Source organism: Brassica rapa, chromosome A06 (assembly GCF_000309985.2).
Source record: "Brassica rapa cultivar Chiifu-401-42 chromosome A06, CAAS_Brap_v3.01, whole genome shotgun sequence".
Taxonomy (NCBI): Eukaryota; Viridiplantae; Streptophyta; class Magnoliopsida; order Brassicales; family Brassicaceae; genus Brassica; species Brassica rapa.
This window is the reverse complement of record NC_024800.2, coordinates 24,169,921-24,188,775: the sequence shown is the minus strand read 5'-3', so window position 1 is coordinate 24,188,775 and position 18,855 is coordinate 24,169,921. Positions and strand designations below refer to the sequence as shown.

The following is an 18,855-nucleotide window of genomic DNA, read 5'->3' as shown; positions in this document are numbered from 1 at the left end:
CAAACAAAAATAAATAAAAATAAATAAAATAAAAATAAAAAAATGAAAAAAGATTTTTTTTTTATAGTTTCAGATTATATGTTTTCAGATTCGAAATTTTTATAATTTTTTTTTCGAAATTTTTTTTTTTTATTTTTTTTTCAAATTTTCTTTTTATAATTTAAAAATACTTTTTAAAACTGTTTTTAAAATTTTTATTTTTTATTTTAGTATTTTTTTTTTATAAAATTTTAAACCCTAATTCCAAAACCCCACCCCTTAACTCTAAACCCTAAGGTTTGGATTAATTAACCCAAAGAGTATAAGTGTATATTTACCTCTTTAATGAAACCTATTTTTGTGACTTTGAACCTTGAGTGCTACTTTGGTTTGGTGCTATCCTAGTCTTTTTCTCAAAAAAAAATCATAGCTTAGCCACTGGTATTATCTAACTTTTCAGATAGTTATGTTAATACTCTTATTATACTTTTTCTACATGATCTTTACTAGCTATTGCACGATCTTTTTTACTTTAAATGAAGAGGCAAAACCTAAAGCTATATTGTGACATAAATAGCTAGAATAATTTGGTATGTAAATAATAGACAACCCACTTAATAAAGAGTAGGCTAATGGCACATGCAATAAAGTAAACCATTCCGATCTCATTCCTCCACCACCTTTTGTCAGAAAACTCATTCTCTCCTCTACAGAAAGAAAGACATTGGAGAGGGGTTAAAACGGGAAAGAGTGAAAGTAAAGTCACGTCGGTCCGTTTTGGTCTCGAGAGAGATAGTAAGCAAAGGAGTGAAGCCTAAGGGAAGTTAAAAAGGTTATTGTCGTTGCAGTTAAGCACTCCTCTCGCCAATTCTTTTTCAATCTTTCTAAATTCCATTTCTACCCTTACCTCTCTCTCTCTCTCCAAAACACACATCATCAAACTAACATTTGTCTGCTGCAAACTCCCACCTCTCTTCTTCTTCTCTCTGCTTCACACACACATTCTCTCTCGATTTTCAGATCACTCTTTCATCAAATGGAATCAGATGATTGTTCTGTTAAAGTTGCTGTCCACATCAGACCGCTCATCGGCGACGAACGGCTTCAAGGTTGTAAAGATTGTGTCACTGTCGTTTCCGGTAAACCACAGGTACTGTTCTTTTTTTATTGTGTCCAGCTTCGGACAATGTCACAGCTTTCTGTCTGTGTTCTTAATCTGTTCTTCAAAAACAAATACAAAAAGTCTCTTTCTTTTTATAAAATTATTTTCCAAAGTAATTAGCATTTTCATCGGAACTGTGTTTCTCCCTGAGATCTAGATCTTGTAGATGTTTAGAATCAGTGAGATTATCTTTCTCTTTCTTATGCATGTTTGACTTAGTCAAATTCTGTTTCTTTAGGATAAATATTGCAACTATTACATCTTAATTTATGCCCTTAATTAGTTTTACTCACAAGACTGAGACTCTTCCGACACAAAAGATTAAGTCTTTATGGTTTTTGCTGTCATTTGCTTGAATACATGAATGGTCAAATGACTCAAATCCAAACAATTAAGCAATTTACTTGTTGGGTTTTTAAGATATAATCAAAAAGTACATGGCTTTGAATGCAATTATAATCAAACATCAGCTTTGAATGTAATGATAATCAAGTGTTTCCTTTTTTGGATTGTGTTTCTGATACAGGTACAAATTGGATCACATTCTTTTACGTTCGATCATGTATACGGAAGCACTTGCTCTCCATCTACTGAAATGTACCAAGAATGTGCTGCACCCCTCGTTGACGGCTTATTCCAAGGATACAACGCCACGGTTCTTGCTTATGGCCAGACTGGTTCCGGCAAAACATACACAATGGGCACTGGCTGCGGAGACAACAGCACCCAAACAGGGATCGTACCTCAAGTTATGAACGCTCTTTTCACCAAGATCGAGACTCTCAAGGATCATATCGAGTTTCAGATACACGTTTCTTTCATCGAGGTTGGTTTTAAACAAAGCTGAAGCGTGTTTTGAGCGTTTTGTAATCTGAATATTTAATGTTTTTTATTTATTTGGTAGATTCATAAAGAAGAGGTGCAAGACTTGCTGGATCCTTCCACTATTAACAAGTCAGACACTAAGGTGGCACATGTTCCTGGGAAGCCACCGATACAGATCAGAGAATCATCCAACGGTGTTATCACGTTAGCAGGATCCACGGAAGTAAGTGTGAGTACTCTCAAAGAGATGGCTGCTTGTCTCGACCAAGGGTCGGTCAGCAGAGCTACTGGTAGTACTAACATGAACAATCAGTCAAGGTGAGTTATAATAACCTTGTGTTTGTTGTTATATATGTGCAAATCAATCATTACAAGTCTGTTTTTTTTTCATTTTCTTGTATCTTTATGTAGTCGTTCACATGCCATTTTCACTATCTCCGTGGAGCAAATGCGCAAGGTTAATAATAATACAGATTCTTCTGAAAACGGTAGCTTGAAAGAAGAGTATCTGTGTGCGAAGTTGCACCTAGTAGACCTTGCTGGTTCAGAACGAGCCAAACGAACTGGCTCTGACGGTATGAGATTTAAAGAAGGTTAGTGTTCTTTTGTTGCATTTTGTCATAAGTCCAGTAATAAAAGAGTTTTTTTGATCGCTGTGCTGTAATGGAAGTTTGATTCGTTTTTCACCAGGAGTACACATAAACAAAGGCCTTCTTGCGCTTGGTAATGTCATCAGTGCGCTTGGAGATGAGAAAAAGCGTAAAGATGGTGCCCATGTTCCTTACAGAGACAGTAAACTTACACGTCTTTTGCAGGTATTATTTATTTTTCAAAATATCTCATTGCTCTCAGTGTTTGCTCCTTTCTCAAAACTTTTGCATGTTAAAACCTTTTAGGATTCACTTGGGGGCAACAGCAGAACTGTAATGATAGGTAACAGCTTTCATCAGTCCTTTACAGTTTGGTTAGTGTTCGTTTGATATCTCTAATGCTTGCTGTTCGGGTTGCAGCTTGCATCAGTCCTGCAGATATCAATGCGGAGGAAACACTTAACACTCTTAAATATGCAAACCGTGCTCGAAACATCCGGAACAAACCTGTTGTAAGCTATTCTGATATTCATTATAGTCAATAGATGAGACTAATTATTGAAAGATTACTCTATTTTTTTTTTGATATTAAAAAAAAAACAGGTTAATAGAGATCCTGTGTCCAGTGAGATGCTAAAAATGCGCCAACAGCTCGAATACTTGCAGGCAGAGCTCTCCTTACGTAATGGAGGATCCTCATGTGCAGAGCTTCAGGTATGTTTAACCTTTAGTGTATGGTTTTTAGAGTTTGAGGTTAAGAGTGTGTGTGATGATGATATAGGTTCTTAAGGAAAGGATTGCTTCCCTTGAAACTGCTAATGAAGACCTTTGCCGTGAACTTCATGAGTACCGAAGCAGATGTGGTGGTGTAGAGGAACCTTCTGAAAAAGACTTTAAAGACATACAAGCTGTAGTAGTTTCTAAACTGATACATTGTCTAACATATATGTAGATACCATGTCTGTTTATTGTTATAAAGGTGTTTCACTATTTGGTGTACAGGATGAGATTGTGGGCTCGGGCAGACCTGATGGGCTAAAAAGGAGCTTGCACAGCATAGAGTCGTCTAATTACCCCATGGTTGAAGCCACTACGGGTGATTCAAGGGAAGTAGACGAAGAGGCAAAGGAGTGGGAGCACAAGCTTTTGCAAAATAGTATGGACAAAGAGTTGCATGAACTGAACCGCCGTCTAGAGGAAAAAGAGGTCTCTTTTATTTACTTGTTATTTTAATTTTTAAAGAGGGTTTGAGATTTGTTCTTGTCCATAACTACATAGTCAAATTTATGAAAACAGTCTGAAATGAAGCTTTTTGATGATCCGGCTGCGCTAAAGCAACATTTTGGAAAGAAAATTGCAGAGGTGGAGGATGAGAAGAAATCGGTTCAGGTAGAATAAAGTGTGCATATGGTGCTCATTGTTTTCTTTCCTCCTGAAAGTTTCATGAAAAGAGAATTGTTGAACTGTTTTTTTTTTGTCTTTCTTTTCAGGAAGAGAGAAACCGTTTGTTGGCTGAAATTGAGAACCTTGCTTCTTCTGATGGCCAAGCACAGAAGTTGGAAGATGTGCATGCTCAGAATCTTAAATCGCTTGAAGCACAGATTCAAGACCTTAAGAAAAAGCAAGAGAGCCAGGTTCAGCTACTGAAGCAGAAACAAAAGAGTGATGACGCGGCTAAGAGGTTACAGGATGAAATTCAATCTATCAAGGCACAAAAGGTAATACTCATGTCACATGTTTTCATTCAAATGCATTTGGTTTGATTATCTTCCTTGGGTTTTATAGGTCCAGCTGCAGCACAGAATGAAACAGGAAGCAGAACAGTTTCGGCAGTGGAAAGCCTCCCGGGAGAAGGAACTTTTGCAGGTACCTTTGCCTTGCTTACGTCCTTTGAACATTTCTTCCACAAGAATTGTTCTCTTAAATGATCTTTGACTCTTAAATGTACTTTTATATTTAAATGTTTCACTGGCCAACACAGTTACGGAAAGAAGGGAGAAAGAGTGAGTATGAAAGGCATAAGCTGCAAGCTTTAAATCAGCGCCAGAAAATGGTATGCGCAAGATAATTTACCTTGAGTTATATGCCATGGTCTCCGAAAGATACTTTAAAAAAAAAAACTTAAAAAAGAAGATTCAGCTGTGAAGTTAAATAAAATTTGCACTCTCAGGTTCTTCAGAGGAAAACAGAAGAGGCTGCAATGGCTACCAAGAGGTTAAAAGAGTTGTTGGAAGCTCGGAAATCTTCTCCTCGTGAACACTCAGGTATGACTTATAACCGAACACTTTAAATGATTTTGATAGTTGATGTTCTGTGATTTGAACAATGGCAAAATACTTGAACAGTCTTTGTAATTAGCTGGCTGAGATTCTAAGTAAAAAAGTTGTTTTTGTTTGTGCTTTTGAGATTCTAAAGTACAACACTAATTATGCAGGTGGTACAAATGGCTTTGCAACAAATGGTCAGGTGCGGATTGACCATATAGTCCCTTCTTTCTTTATCATTGTGATTATTTAGAAATCTAATTCAGTTCATTAATCTTTTAGACCAATGAGAAGTCGTTGCAGCGGTGGCTAGATCATGAGCTGGAAGTCATGGTGAATGTGCATGAAGTACGCCACGAGTACGAGAAACAAAGCCATGTGTATGTCCCCCGAATGCATTTGACCTTTGCAATAATTTAAGACCGTTGACTTACTGATTATGCATGTGATGAATAATAATAATTTCAGACGAGCTGCTCTAGCGGAAGAGTTGTCTGTGTTAAGACAAGTTGATGAGTTTGCAGTGAAAGGGTTAAGTCCTCCAAGAGGAAAGAATGGCTTTGCTAGGTTACTTTTCTTTTCTCACATGAATTTTCATTTGATTTCTAATTTTGCTTACAAGTTTTTATTTTCAGGGCATCATCGTTGTCACCTAATGCAAGGACGGCGAGAATATCTTCACTTGAGAACATGCTAGGGATATCTTCTAACTCTCTAGTGGCAATGGCGTCACAACTCTCTGAGGCAGAGGAACGTGAGCGTGCCTTTACAAGCCGTGGACGTTGGAACCAGCTACGATCAATGGGAGAGGCAAAGAACTTGCTTCAGTATATGTTCAACTCTCTTGCGGAAACAAGGTACCACCGCACACGTCCTACCTTGATGAAAACTAATCTCCAAGTCAAGATACTCATGTCTTTTCTCATTTCTTTATCCATCATGCAGGTGCCAGTTATGGGAGAAAGATGTAGAGATAAAAGAGATGAAAGATCAGTTTAAAGAAATTGTTGGCCTTCTGAGGCAGAGTGAGCTGAGAAGGAAAGAAGCTGAAAAGGAGGTTAAGTTAAGAGAGCAAGCACATGCAACTTCCTTAGCTTCATCTCCACTTGTAAGATTATACCACCTCTCCTGTCTTATCCATATTTTAGTTTAGTTTTGGTTAGAGAAATAACACATGAAATGTAAAATGTTGGTAATAGGGAACCCCACCGAGTTCAGTGAAGCATTTAGTTGAGGACATGACCACACCTTCTCCAATGACTGTGCCAGCACAAAAACAGCTCAAATTCACTCCGGGGATTGCTAACGGCAAAGTGAAAGACTCTGCTGCATTTATCAATACAAACAAGAAGGTTTAGTTCATTTTATTCTTATGATGGAGCAATGAAATTACAGGCTCTCTATTAGTATTTAGTATCTAAGAGTGTTATGTACTTTTTGTTTGGTGAAGATGGTACCAATGGGACAAGTATCGATGAGGAAACTATCAGCCATAGGACAACAGAGTGGGAAACTTTGGAGGTGGAAGAGAAGTCATCACCAGTGGATTGTCCAATTCAAATGGAAGTGGCAAAAGCCATGGAGGCTCTCCGAGTGGATTAGGCACAGTGACGAAACACTTCTCAAGGCTAAATCTCGACATAAGGCTCTGCCTAAGAAGATCATGTGATCAAGTTACTGCTATGTTTCACTTTGGGAGGAAAACTCTCAACGTTGCGTGATATTGAACCACCAGGACGAGCGGGCAGATGCTGCTGATCACTTGCTGTTGTAGGTAACAGATAGCTTAAGGCTTTTTAGGAGTCAGATTGTTCTTTTTTTTCATGTTGATAGAATTGACATCTTATACATCCACTAAAGGAGCTCATGAAGGAAATAAAACATCATCTGGTTTTGTTGTAAATGATAAAATATCTATTTAGTGTTCAGTTTTGTTTTTGTTCAAAAAGTTTTAGCAAATCGTATCACAAGATTGAGATGTGAAACGAGAGAGGTGAACCAAAGACTCAGAGAGATATCATTCAATGTCTTTTCTTGAAGCTTTTATTGATAAGCATCAGAAACATTACAAGTCTAGGATGCTAATGTATGAGACAGATTCTGTAAGTGTTATACATCTCCCATTGCCTTCAAAGATCAACAACAACAACAACAATTAACACCCAGATGTTACAAGCAAGAAGCAACATACCATTAGCTTCTCATGTCATGCCCAACAAAACAAGAGCATCCGTGTGTTTCACATATTGCTACACCAGTACGCATAGTGTTCATCTCTCCTATGAGTGCTCACCAGACCACCGCACTGCAAACAAATAAAGCTGCTTCCGTCAGCAAAGGCATCAAGCATGATCTGCGACCTCCCGCTTTTCTCCAGAATAGATATGCCACGAGCATCCGCTGTAACTCTTTCTTTAGTACCAAATAAGTCTGTTGATATCGGCTCGTGCCCAAGCGGCTGTGCTTCTGTAATGGCACACTCAGCAAATATAGAAGCCAGCTGATCTATACTAGCGGTTTCTTGGATTCTGCGCTTGTAAAGTTCACGGGTACGGTTGAGTATATGAATGACCGCCTCATCTCCTCCTTGGGTTCTCATTGCCATCACGACCTGGTCAGAACAAGTGAGGCTGACTCAGGAAAGGGAACATAAAAAGAAAATAAGGTCAATGCAGACCATATACATAAAGTCAACGATCTTGCCATTATGTATAAGTCTCACGACTAGAGTGTCCAGGTTTATCAAATCATGATTTCTACTCACAACCAACCCTAATTCAACAAGGAAAGGATGACACTTTACCATTCTGGAAAAGTCTATATCTAGCAATATAGTTACTCGAAATATTCATATGTGTCTGTTTACAAACAAACAAACAGATGAAAAGGTGAAGTGGTAAAGCTACTTTTGTATACAAATTCACCATAGAAGAGACTAACCCAAGGGATGAAAGGCAATGCTGGTGTGATCTGTGGGGAAGTAGTTGAAGGAGTAGAATGCAATGGATCGAAACTAAAAGATACACATTCGAACTTACACAATCCGTAGTTATAATCAAGAAGCTAAGACGCAAATCTTTCTCTATGATGCATCAGAAAACGTTCGTCTTTCTATATACCCTACTCGTCATCGGATAACAATATACAGTATCAGCTAATACGCAAATCTAATTCGATCATGAGCAACGAAAGAACTGATCTTTAAGGAATCCAAAAGAGTTAAGAATCAACGAAACCCTAAAATCAAAGTCCAAAGCTTTAAGAATCGAAACAACTTCTCTTTTATCTTGTGAAACGAAACAAACCCGTCAACATATCCGAAGAAGAAATGTTTAAAATTGAAGAAAAAGGGGAAGGTAGAAGAGGGAAACGCAGAGTACCGCTTGAAGAGCTTGAGATGGCTGGCCTTGATCGACGAGCCTCCGAGCGGCGGCGAGGAAATCATCCCTGGGGGTGGTGGGCTTACTCGAGTCCGTATCCATCATCTCCGCCTCGGAATCACCGTTCATTGCGTAATGCATCTGCAAGAAAACTGGGGAGAGAGAATCCAAGAGAGAGAAAGAAAAAAAGAGAAGAGTGATGATGATGACGATGAAACGCCAGAGAATTCTAATTCCTCGTACAAACCATATTAAATTGATTTGGTATGGTTCGGTTTTTAAATTGATTTGGTATGGTTCGGTTTCTAAATTGATTATTGGTTTGGTATATTGACGAATTTTCTTAACCGGATTCAATTTTACGGTTTGATTGATTCACAGTGTTGATGATGATCCCTTCTTTAATCCTCCGAAAGGCTCGCGAGTGAGAGAGGAGACATGGCGGGGTGTGTGAACTATATTTCTCCGCACGTGACTCGATGCTCGCCACGTGCCTCTCTATCCCTCTCCTTTTCCGGAGATTCCGTGCATTCTCTTTTCCGACGATCTCCGTCGATCACCGCCCCTAGATTTCAGGTAATCCTATTTTTTTTTGGAAGCTTCAATTTTGAATGCGAGATGTTAATTTTGGATTTCATCTTCTTCAGGTCGTTGTGGCGGCTGAAAAAGCGGAGCCGCCGCCGTCGCCTCTGAAAATAATGATATCAGGAGCTCCTGCTTCGGGTAAAGGTACACAATGCGAGCTCATCACTCAGAAAGTAAGCTTCTTTCCTCTTTATTCATTTACTTTTATTCAAATGGGTTAATACAGTCTCATTGATTCCAATTATTTTTTTATCAAGTATTGTCTGATTGTTCTTGGCTGTAACATGACGGTAAAGCATTATTCTTGCTATATGGTTTTAGAATCAATGATTTTAGGATCACTTTTGTATAGTGAGAACTGTTGATTTTCTTGTTTAATAGACTTGTTGTATATAAAGCAGTGTATTCTTTATTATAATTGAGAATAATTTAACTCACAAATCCTATGTTCGATTTTAGTTTTGTTACAAGTTGATAGGTAGAGAAAATTCTATTTAGCTTCTGTTTCCTTACCTACATGCTTGTTTTGTTTCGTGATGATTCTTTTTTTAATATAAGCTACTACTGCGGACTACCTTTTCTTTGCAGTATGGTTTGGTGCATATCTCTGCTGGGGATTTGCTGAGAGCTGAAATCGCTTCTGGGAGTGAGAATGGAAGACTGGCAAAAGAACACATGGAGAAAGGACAATTGGTCCCTAATGAAATAGTTGTAATGATGGTCAAAGATCGTTTATCACAGACGGATGCTGAGCAAAACGGATGGCTTTTGGATGGATATCCTAGGAGCTCGTCGCAGGCTACAGCTCTTCAGGGATTTGGATTCCACCCTGATCTATTCATTGTCCTCGAAGTAGGCATTTTTTCCTTATCTCTCATCTTCTACAACTTGCTGGATTATAGTTATTTCAACGCGATATAGCTACTGATAATGAACTAGGTCCATTAGCTATATTTGTTTTGTGAAATATGGTTTCATTGGATTATATCACATTGCTTTGATTCTTTTATCCAGTGAATGGAGATGGGATCATTTGATTTACGCCTGCTATGCTTTTTGGGACAGGTACCTGAAGATATTCTAGTTGAAAGAGTTGTTGGGCGTAGACTGGATCCTGTCACGGGAAAGATCTACCACTTGAAGTATTCTCCTCCAGAGACAGAAGAGATCGCTGCTAGACTCACCCAACGTTTTGATGATACCGAAGAGAAGGCAAGTCAATACTTATATATATGTTTCTGTTTTTCTCGAAAGGTTTCCATTCAATCAAATTGTTTCTCAGATATAAAACTCACTCTTTGTACAATTCAGTCTCTGATTTTTTTTGTTTCCTTTTGATATGTTAGGTAAAACTGCGGCTGAAGACTCATAACCATAATGTGAGCGATGTCCTTTCTCTGTACGACGATATAACTATAAAGGCATGAGATATATCATTCACATCCTTTTCATTTCGGTTTTTGCTCTCTCTTCATCGACGAGGGTCTCATGAGGCAAAATGGTACTTTTGTTTATTATTATCATCCAGATAAAAGGAAACCGTCCGAAGGAGGAAGTGTTTACCCAGATCGATACTGCTCTATCTGAAATGCTTCAACAGAGGAACACCGATCCAAGTTCACTTTTAAGTTGAATCATTCTTGGTACGGACCTGAGGAAGTGTTTTGAGCAAATCATTACTGCTCTGTCTGAACAGCTTCAACAGAGGGAACACTGCTCCAAGATTTTAAGCTGAATGATTCTTGTCACGGACCTAACCAGCGGTAAATATATTCCCTCTTCACATTTATCACATTCTATTGATACCTCTTGTATCGCAATAAAGGATCTGTCTGTTTCCATCAAGATGAATCGATGGTATATGTCTGTATACCTGAATCCTCAGAAATGTGTTCTCTTCTGCTTTATATACTGTGGATTTACTGAAAGTAACTCATTGTGTTATCTTGTTGCAATCATGAAGAATGACATTTGTTTTTTACTGACATTGACAATGGTGATATAAGATGTTACATTATTTTTCAGCTACCTTTTTTCCTAGCAACTTATATTAGAATTCAAAAAGTGTTTGAATTGATCCTACTGAGACTAAAATCTTGATGGGTTGAGTTGGATAAAGCCTTCTATGATCTATCAATAGAAGGCTTTAGAGATGATAAAAAGGCATGATGATAACCATGATGATGTGGACTATACTTGGATTTTCACAAAATGTAATGTAATACTAACTGATATGCACATCTTGATCACAAAGAATTAAAATGTCTTCAGCAACATGTTAATGATTTGTCTCAAGCTTCATGTAATAAAAGCTTTTATCACAATGGCTACCCCTATCTCTGGTAAATGTCCTTGCCTCTGGCTTTGTCACTGTCACAAGTGCAACTACAGCCCTGGTTTTATCTAAGAAAACCACTTTAACCACACAAGTATTATTGTTGGTCACTGTCACAAGTGCAACTACCCCTGTCTGGCTTATCTTGAAACAACTATTATTATTGTTGGTCATTTGGATGTTCCACAAAACAAAAATCTCTGCTGCTTCAACCACAATAACTCATGTCACAAATTCTACTATTACAGCATCTGCCATTGAGACAGCGCCAGACCACCCCACAATGTTGGCAATGTCTAATATTATCTCAAATAACCCAGTCTTTAAAGAGGCTGCAATATATGAACTCAATCTACAGACGAGACTGTTCCTGCTAACACTATAATACACAACTGCTTAATGTAGCTCTTCCGGTTACATACTAAATTTTTACAGCTCATATCTCACCACACACGTGATGAGGAAGACATGTCGAGCCAACTAAAAAGGTCGAAGAGAATTAATACTGTTAGTAGGCGCCGTGGACTCTATGCCTATAGAAGCCACACAAAATAACATGCAACTTAGATCAAGAAAAAACATTACCAAATATTGTAGGTAGTGACTGGTAGTCATGTGGATTTTAAAGGAAATTTAGCTCACTATCTTTTCTAATTGCTCACATTGCAAACTGGAATTATTAAATTTTTACATAATTAGCCAATATTGTATTTTTTTTTTTTTAATATTACTACTTATGGTGATGTGATCACACAATATTTGCGTAAGCAGGGAGCGAACAAGAGGCTGTTACAGTCATAGAAGTACGATACGTACACGACTCCGATTTCAAAAAACCCAATCAAAAAATCAAATCTCTCGGCGAAGAATCTCGAATTGCGATTGCAAACTATGGCTTCATGTGGCCTCTGGACGCCGCCGTCTTTCTCTCCCCGCCGGAGACTCTCTAACTTCTCTTCCACTCGCCGGCCTCCATTCTCGGTTATCAGATTCGACAAAGAGCTTGCCTCACGAAGAGTCTTCTGCAGCTACAGCCAGGAGAACAACAATAAGGATCGGCCTCAATCTTCCGGAATTCAAGTCTACGGCGAGATCGAGAGGTAAGCTAAAGCCACTTCAGATTCTTCGTAACCGCTTTTTCATTATTAATCTCACTGTTCCCCGAATCGATTCGATCTTTCAGGTTGCTAACAGAGACTGTCAAGCAATCTCAAAGTAGCTCCGCTGGATCCGCCGACTGGTCAGAACTCGAGGTGATTGATTTTCTTTCGCAGTAGCTTAGCTGTATTGGATGGAGTGATTGATTCGCTGAGCTTGTGTTGTAGGGAGCTTGGGTGCTCAGACCTAGAAACTCGAATCCAAAGATGGTTGCTCATTTCATTGGTGGCATATTCGTTGGTGCAGCACCTCAGCTTACCTATCGACTGTTTCTTGAGAGATTAGCTGAGAAGTAATGATGATAACTTTTTTTTTATATGATTCTTGTATTATTTAAGTTGTTATATGAGTTTTATGTTCATCTTGTGCAGGGATGTTTTGGTTATTGCCACACCATATGCTAGTGGTTTTGACCATTTCGCTATTGCCGATGAAGTTCAATTTAAGTTTGATAGATGCTGCCGATCTCTACATGAATCTGTGAGTGATACATTTTCTAGCTTTTGCTCCTGGAAATAAACATTCATTGGTACTTTTCTCTCAACAGGTGCAGGATCTTCCATCTTTTGGGATCGGTCATTCTTTGGGATCCCTCATTCACCTTCTCATTGGTAACTATTGTGAATCTATAAAAACTGATTCAGCTCTCATTAGTTTTTTTTTTTATCGAGTTGGTTTGCTTGTAATTTAGGATCAAGGTATGCTGTTCAGCGAAATGGGAATGTTTTTATGGCATTCAACAACAAGGTAAACAGATCTATTTATATTATAGACTTCCGAGACTAGCTTTCCAGTAGATGACGACCATGTGATCTATAGTCTGTAGTGGGAAGATATTGTGTGTCCTGTTATGAAAACACAGAACATGTAAAGGTGAAATCTTTATGGAACCTCTAATTTTGCAGGAAGCGAGCTTAGCTATTCCTTTGTTCTCCCCAGTTCTCGTCCCCATGGCTCAAAGCCTTGGACCATTGTTATCACAAGTAGCAACATCCCCAACAGTCCGCCTTGGGGTGAGCTTCTGATTCCTTTGATTTCGGTGATTGTGTTTGATCTAATCGTTTGCTAACTTAAGAAGTTCCTTCATGACTCTACTAACTTAACTCCTTGATGATTTTTGTTTCTCTAATTTTGATATTTGACACATTAAGTAGCTCTGTTTTCTACCTATGTGTTAATTGTGTTGGCAAATAACTAACAACAAAAGTTACTTGCAGGCAGAGATGACCCGAAAGCAATTAGAAACTCTCAGCCCTCCCATCATGAAGCAAATTCTACCACTAGTGGAACAGCTCCCTCCCCTGTACATGGACTTGGTGAAAGGAAGAGAAGATTTTATTCCAAAACCAGAAGAAACAAGACGCCTTGTATGTGAAACCCTTTCTTGTATTTATGTTTCTATCATGGAGCCTTATCTCGTCTTGATAACCATCTATCACACACTACATCATTACTAACCGAGAGACTTTTTGCTAAAAATGTTCAGATAAGATCCTACTATGGAATCTCAAGGAATCTGTTGATAAAGTTCGAGGATGATTCAATAGATGAAACACCAATCCTAGCTCAGGTGCTTGGCGTGGAATCATCCATAAGCTCAAAGCTAGACATGTCTATCCGTACTCTTCCAGGGGATCACGGTCTTCCTCTGCAACAGGTACTGAGCTTAGTTCCAACACCTTTGAGATTTACTTTGAAAACACGAGCAACAGAAACTTTTTGGTTGTTCTCAATGAGGTCATCATGTTAAAACCCCATTTATATTGCTGTCTGGTCAGTCCCTCCCAGATGTCCCACCAGCAATGGCTGACGCTGTGAATCGAGGAAGTGAGTTCTTAGCGAATATGGCTGTTGGAACACCGTGGGAGTCTGTAGCTAAAGAGGTTGGAGGTACGCTCGGAATGGACTCGAAGATCCTTCGTGCATACACGTCCAAAGATCTTGCCCAGCTCGTCGATGCAATCACATCTTGGATGGCTTCAAATATGGGTCCAAAACTTCTGAGATCATAATGTTGGTTACTCGTGTACACAAAGTAATCTAATAATACAGGTAAATGTATAAATTGAAGTTGACGGATCATCATCTGCTTATATATGTATTATTATAACTTGTTTGTAGACATGATTACATATATTTAGCACTCTAGAATGCATAAGGGTCTCTCTAACAAGTTGATAGACACTTGTTCAACCAAAAAAGGTAAGCATACTTGGCCTACTCTTCGTGATAGAGATACAAGCCGAGACCAAATCGAGCACAAGCTCTACAAAATGCAATTTCCTCAGCTGCAGCAACCGGATCCTCGATGTGATCGTCAGTGATGGTTACTGTCCCAGTCGATTCACGGTGTGCCTGCATTACATGAAAACTTCAGCTTCTTTTGAAAAGTGTGACACACAGAGAAAAGGAAGACAAAAAAAAAAACCTTGGTCATGTAATCAAGATTATGTATATGTCACAATACGAGACAAGGAAACCGGTTCTTAATGATTTTAACATATGATACATGACCAAGACAAAACAAACATGGGTACATGAGCTAAGGATACCCATCAGGCTCTTTCCTCTAGGACGAGACACTAAGGCAGAACAGGAAGAGACAAAACAAAAAGCAAGAGGAAGTGAATGTGGAGGAGCTTCTTACCTCACCATCAGAGCCACGAATGGTAAGACGATAAACAACAGTGACATTACCATTCTCTGAGAAAATGACGTCACGAACCTCCCCACACCAACCTGAAGATAAAAGAGAATAGATTAGTCTCTGGAGAGAAGAAGTACAAGATGCAACGTTCGGTACAGACCAGGTGCGTAGAAGCTGAGCATCCGATTAGCATGGAACCTACAAACACAACTCCAAGAGTTCAGATCGAGAAGCAGCAACAACAATTAAGTTAAAGATCAAAATCAAGTACCAAGGGATGAAACCAGAAGAAGCAGCACTGGATCCAGGATCGTGGCTCTTAACGATGTTATCAGGGATCTTCTTGTTGAGATCTCGAAGTATCTCAATCAGAGGACGAGTGATGGAAGAAGAGGACGAGAACTTGTCCAAAGGCACTACGTAGTTGGAGTTAGGAACCGCTTTTTTCTTCCCGGCGTCTCCAACTCCACCGCCGCTGCATCTGACGCCTCGCCACGCCGTTAACGTTTCCCGGCGAACCGCGACGGTTCCTGAGAAGAATCTTCCGGTGAGTGCATCGGCGGCGGTAGATGGTGCGGGGTTTTTGAAGATCGTAGTGGAAGTCTGCATTTGCAAAGCCATTTTTTTTCTTTCTGGTGAAAAGATGAACAGAGAAAGGAGCAAAAACTCTGATTTAAGACAGAACAGGAAAAGAGTGAGACGAGATTTGTCTGCTACTTGACGTGCTGCTTTCTTCTCTCTTTGTAGTAGGTGAAGGTGGGATAGGTGGGGAAACTCAAACCAACCCCCTTTTAAAGTTTTTTTTTTTAATATTAACTATCACGCATTCATTTGTTTGCGATTATGCTCTCATAATATTTGACTTTAGTTTTTTATTTACAATATGAATATAATGATTAAGGTAATGAAACGTCTTAAAATAGTTTTCTGATTGAGCTAGAAATGAAATGCTACATGTTATGAAATATGAAATTTTCGTTCTACAAATCTTATGTCAAAGTTAGCTAGGCTAGTTTGAACATTTGGTGGAGTTAGAAGTTCTGTTCCAATGGCATGTATTTAGAGCCTGGAAGAAACTATCCAAGCATGAATACTAAAAGATAAATAAAGCTTTAACAAAAACAAAGGCATAAAGATAGAGTAAGTGTTGGTCGTCCCCAACTTATCCAACAAATCCAAAGTCATAAAACATAATGTGATGCAATTGAGAAAATACCAAAACCCAAATCACTAAACGTTTCCTCTCACACAGAGAGTAGTATCATACTAGTCAATAAGAAAAACAACCAAAAGAAGAAAGAAAAAAACTCCACGATAGATGTCTCAGACATAACAAAGGTAAAACCATAGCAAGACTTCTTCACTCTCCACCAGTTTCTTCATTCTTCACCTGTTATAACACCACCAATTCAGAGACTAAGCAAAGCATTCTTAGCAAAATCTTGGTTTCAATAGATAATCCTTACCTTTCGAAAAGATGCTTCTTCACTTAATTTCCAGTTTCTTCAGCGCGACCTCGAGAGCCCACGCAGGCTGGTTCAAGCTTGGTGGTGGACCATATCCCTGAACCAGCGACGTTGATGATCTGATTGATTGCTATTCAGATTCATCATCATCATAAACATCCAAATCCTCATCAAAGGCCGTCATGTCAAGCTGGTAACGAAGTATCCCTCCTATTCCTCCAAACCCTCTGCAAAACTGAGACCCTTCCTGCGACTTGTTCGTCACAAACTCCAGCGCACAGCCGAAACGCTTGTACTCGTTAGCCAGCCACTCCAGCAGCGACATCTTATCCTCCACGTCCAAGTCGTTATTGTCGACTTTGAAGTTCTCAGTGTTGGCTTCCTGCTCCTTGTTCAGATGCTTAATCACAGTTTCACCAGTTGCGCTGTTCTTCAACACGTATCTGTTGATGTCAAGATTCTCCCATACGATTAGCGTCTCAACAGCACCGGAATCCAAAGCGTTCAGAGTGTCCTCCACGCCGAACACGTACTTCCCCGTGTCCTGGCTGATCTCCTCAAAGTACTTCCCTATCAAACGCTTCTCCTGGATGAACTTCACGTTGGCAAGTATCTCAGATGAAAGCTCGATGGCCTGATTGAAACCGTTTTCTCCACCGTACGATACATCCACCACGTTCAGTATCTTTGCAGCAAGCCGGGGATCAAACATGTCAGACTGGCTCAGCTCGGTCTTGAAATCGGCTGAACCGGCGAGAATCAGACCAGACACATTAGGCTGACTCGTCGCAGGGTTGATGTAGTACTGCGTGGCGAGCTCAGCGGTTTTCCTCACGTAGTTGTGACGCTTCTCCATACGCAGACGCGCAAACCGAAGAGCAGACTGCCCTCCTCTCCCGTGCTTCTTCGGAAGATCAACAGAGAACTTGTGGAGCACCTCGCGGGTGTTACCGCTCAAAGTCCCAAAGAGAGTCCCGTTCCCGTCCATCACAATGAAACCAAACTTGTCATCAGACTCCAGCAGTTCATTCAGAGCTTCGGTGTGAAACTTGTTGTCACAGAGGTAGAGAGTGTTGTTGATGGGCTTGAAAGGCTCAAAGTCAATGGTAACCTTCTTCTCCTTGCCTTCGTCGTTGACAATGGTTCCAGTGTAGAGAACTAAACCGTTGGGAGGGACCCTGTTGTAAAGCTTCAGCCTTTGCTGCGCAGAGGTGATGGCACCCAGAACAGACTGGCGATTGACTCTGCTCTTGATGTTGGAAGCAGTTCCATACTCATCGCCCAACATCTTGGTGACACGAGAGACCTGATCACGCGGAGGCATGATGAGCGAGATCATGCTGGTTCCATTACCCCTGGCAGCTTCAAGGGACTTGATGAGCTTCTTAATCTTCCATATCTCAATGTTCTTGTCGTCACCGTGATTGTCTCCCATTTTAACCTGCAAAGACCACAGCACAGAAGCTAGTTAATACCAATAAAATCAACTCGGGAAATAGAAGTGAAACTGAGAAAAGAAACATAATCCTCAATCAATCATATCAACAAGCTCAATTCATCCAAATACCAAAAACTAATACACCAATTTGGTTCTAAATGCAGTAATCATAATCATATAAACATATTGTGCAATTATCGAGATAATCAGTTAGAAAAGAATAAACTTTATATCATGCTTTGGTTGAAAATAAACTTTATAGTATTTTCAACCACATCGTTTCCATATTATATAACACTCTCTTACAGAACAACGGATCTAATATAAAATCTGACCTAATCATGAGAAAACTAATAATTGAACCCCAATTATACGATTCAAGATAATCAAAACAGAACACATGATATAAAAAGTAGATCCCAGATTATAAGTTTTGCTCACACACAATCTGATAAAATAATATTCAACTCATGTAACCTAATTGCAAGAAAACAAATCTGATAGACAATTACACTTAGAGATCAGAAATTCCTCAAAAAGAACACATAGAAGCAATCAGATCACGCGATCTGATAGATCGAAACAATTAGCATAACGTAAGAACATCGCGAAAAGATGAAGATCGGAAAATCACCTGAAGAAAAGCTTACGCGAAGGAAGGAAGGAGAGGGATTTGCGTATTCCTTCGAGAGAGCTTTTTTTTTTCGTGTCTGAAAGCAATCAATGTGGCAGAGAAAGAGTATTTATATTGTTTGTTTATGCAGAGACGTAACCTAGTCACCCCCAACCTTTAACCGACCTTAATGGACTCTCTTAATGGGCCTAAGCCCAATATCTTTAACTTTTCCATTTTTTCATTCACTTGAACCACCACACCCACACGGAGAGTTTTACGTACCCCGACCTTTAACCGACCTTAATGGATTCTATTAGTGGGCCTAAGCCCAATATCTTTAACTTTTCCATTTTTTCATTCACTTGAACCACCCACCCACACAGAGAGTTTTACGTACCCCCAACCTTTAA

The 18,855-nt window shown here is 39.4% G+C and overlaps 6 protein-coding genes across 9 annotated transcripts; 3 read left to right on the top strand and 3 right to left on the bottom strand.

The window, feature by feature from the left end:
* The first annotated feature begins 623 nt into the window (after positions 1–623).
* LOC103874906 (kinesin-like protein KIN-4A) lies at positions 624–6,758 on the top strand. Of its 2 annotated transcripts, none has more exons than XM_009153330.3 (22): positions 624–1,129; positions 1,668–1,967; positions 2,046–2,284; positions 2,378–2,559; positions 2,657–2,781; positions 2,863–2,899; positions 2,977–3,068; positions 3,160–3,270; positions 3,338–3,469; positions 3,559–3,762; positions 3,853–3,945; positions 4,047–4,274; positions 4,342–4,422; positions 4,538–4,609; positions 4,727–4,820; positions 4,991–5,022; positions 5,103–5,200; positions 5,289–5,387; positions 5,456–5,677; positions 5,766–5,928; positions 6,020–6,172; positions 6,271–6,758. In XM_009153330.3, the coding sequence occupies exons 1-22, from the start codon at positions 1,016–1,018 to the stop codon at positions 6,487–6,489; spliced, it is 3,090 nt and encodes a 1,029-aa protein (XP_009151578.2). In that variant the 5' UTR covers positions 624–1,015; the 3' UTR covers positions 6,490–6,758. The 2 variants fall into 2 exon arrangements, with proteins under 2 accessions (XP_009151578.2, XP_009151579.2); XM_009153331.3 differs by having other exon boundaries at positions 626–1,129; positions 3,338–3,466.
* A 56-nt stretch (positions 6,759–6,814) lies between these two features.
* On the bottom strand, positions 6,815–8,447 carry LOC103874907. Of its 2 annotated transcripts, none has more exons than XM_009153332.3 (2): positions 8,201–8,447; positions 6,815–7,431 (listed from the first exon to the last, which is right to left on the bottom strand). In XM_009153332.3, exons 1-2 carry the CDS (start codon positions 8,339–8,341, stop codon positions 7,060–7,062), a joined length of 513 nt encoding a protein of 170 aa, XP_009151580.1. In that variant the 5' UTR covers positions 8,342–8,447; the 3' UTR covers positions 6,815–7,059. The 2 variants fall into 2 exon arrangements, with proteins under 2 accessions (XP_009151580.1, XP_009151581.1); XM_009153333.3 differs by lacking the exon at positions 8,201–8,447 and adding an exon at positions 7,761–8,169.
* A 120-nt stretch (positions 8,448–8,567) lies between these two features.
* LOC103874909 (adenylate kinase 2, chloroplastic) lies at positions 8,568–10,809 on the top strand. Its single transcript, XM_009153334.3, has 6 exons — positions 8,568–8,776; positions 8,848–8,958; positions 9,374–9,637; positions 9,851–9,997; positions 10,132–10,206; positions 10,314–10,809. The coding sequence occupies exons 1-6, from the start codon at positions 8,639–8,641 to the stop codon at positions 10,416–10,418; spliced, it is 840 nt and encodes a 279-aa protein (XP_009151582.1). The 5' UTR covers positions 8,568–8,638; the 3' UTR covers positions 10,419–10,809.
* A 1,053-nt stretch (positions 10,810–11,862) lies between these two features.
* On the top strand, positions 11,863–14,402 carry LOC103874911. The gene is made up of 10 exons (XM_009153336.3): positions 11,863–12,220; positions 12,304–12,373; positions 12,446–12,570; positions 12,650–12,758; positions 12,826–12,889; positions 12,970–13,025; positions 13,184–13,291; positions 13,496–13,645; positions 13,765–13,935; positions 14,057–14,402. The coding sequence occupies exons 1-10, from the start codon at positions 12,012–12,014 to the stop codon at positions 14,288–14,290; spliced, it is 1,296 nt and encodes a 431-aa protein (XP_009151584.1). The 5' UTR covers positions 11,863–12,011; the 3' UTR covers positions 14,291–14,402.
* LOC103874910 (DNA repair RAD52-like protein 2, chloroplastic) lies at positions 14,350–15,749 on the bottom strand. The gene is made up of 4 exons (XM_009153335.3): positions 15,197–15,749; positions 15,086–15,123; positions 14,926–15,017; positions 14,350–14,633 (listed from the first exon to the last, which is right to left on the bottom strand). Exons 1-4 carry the CDS (start codon positions 15,544–15,546, stop codon positions 14,496–14,498), a joined length of 618 nt encoding a protein of 205 aa, XP_009151583.1. The 5' UTR covers positions 15,547–15,749; the 3' UTR covers positions 14,350–14,495.
* A 281-nt stretch (positions 15,750–16,030) lies between these two features.
* LOC103874912 (eukaryotic peptide chain release factor subunit 1-1) lies at positions 16,031–18,688 on the bottom strand. 2 transcript variants are annotated; one of them, XM_009153339.3, is made up of 3 exons: positions 18,480–18,586; positions 16,392–17,832; positions 16,031–16,315 (listed from the first exon to the last, which is right to left on the bottom strand). In XM_009153339.3, exon 2 carries the CDS (start codon positions 17,824–17,826, stop codon positions 16,522–16,524), a length of 1,305 nt encoding a protein of 434 aa, XP_009151587.2. In that variant the 5' UTR covers positions 17,827–17,832; positions 18,480–18,586; the 3' UTR covers positions 16,031–16,315; positions 16,392–16,521. The 2 variants fall into 2 exon arrangements, with proteins under 2 accessions (XP_009151587.2, XP_009151586.2); XM_009153338.3 differs by having other exon boundaries at positions 16,037–16,315; positions 18,464–18,688.
* Positions 18,689–18,855: the final 167 nt, after the last annotated feature.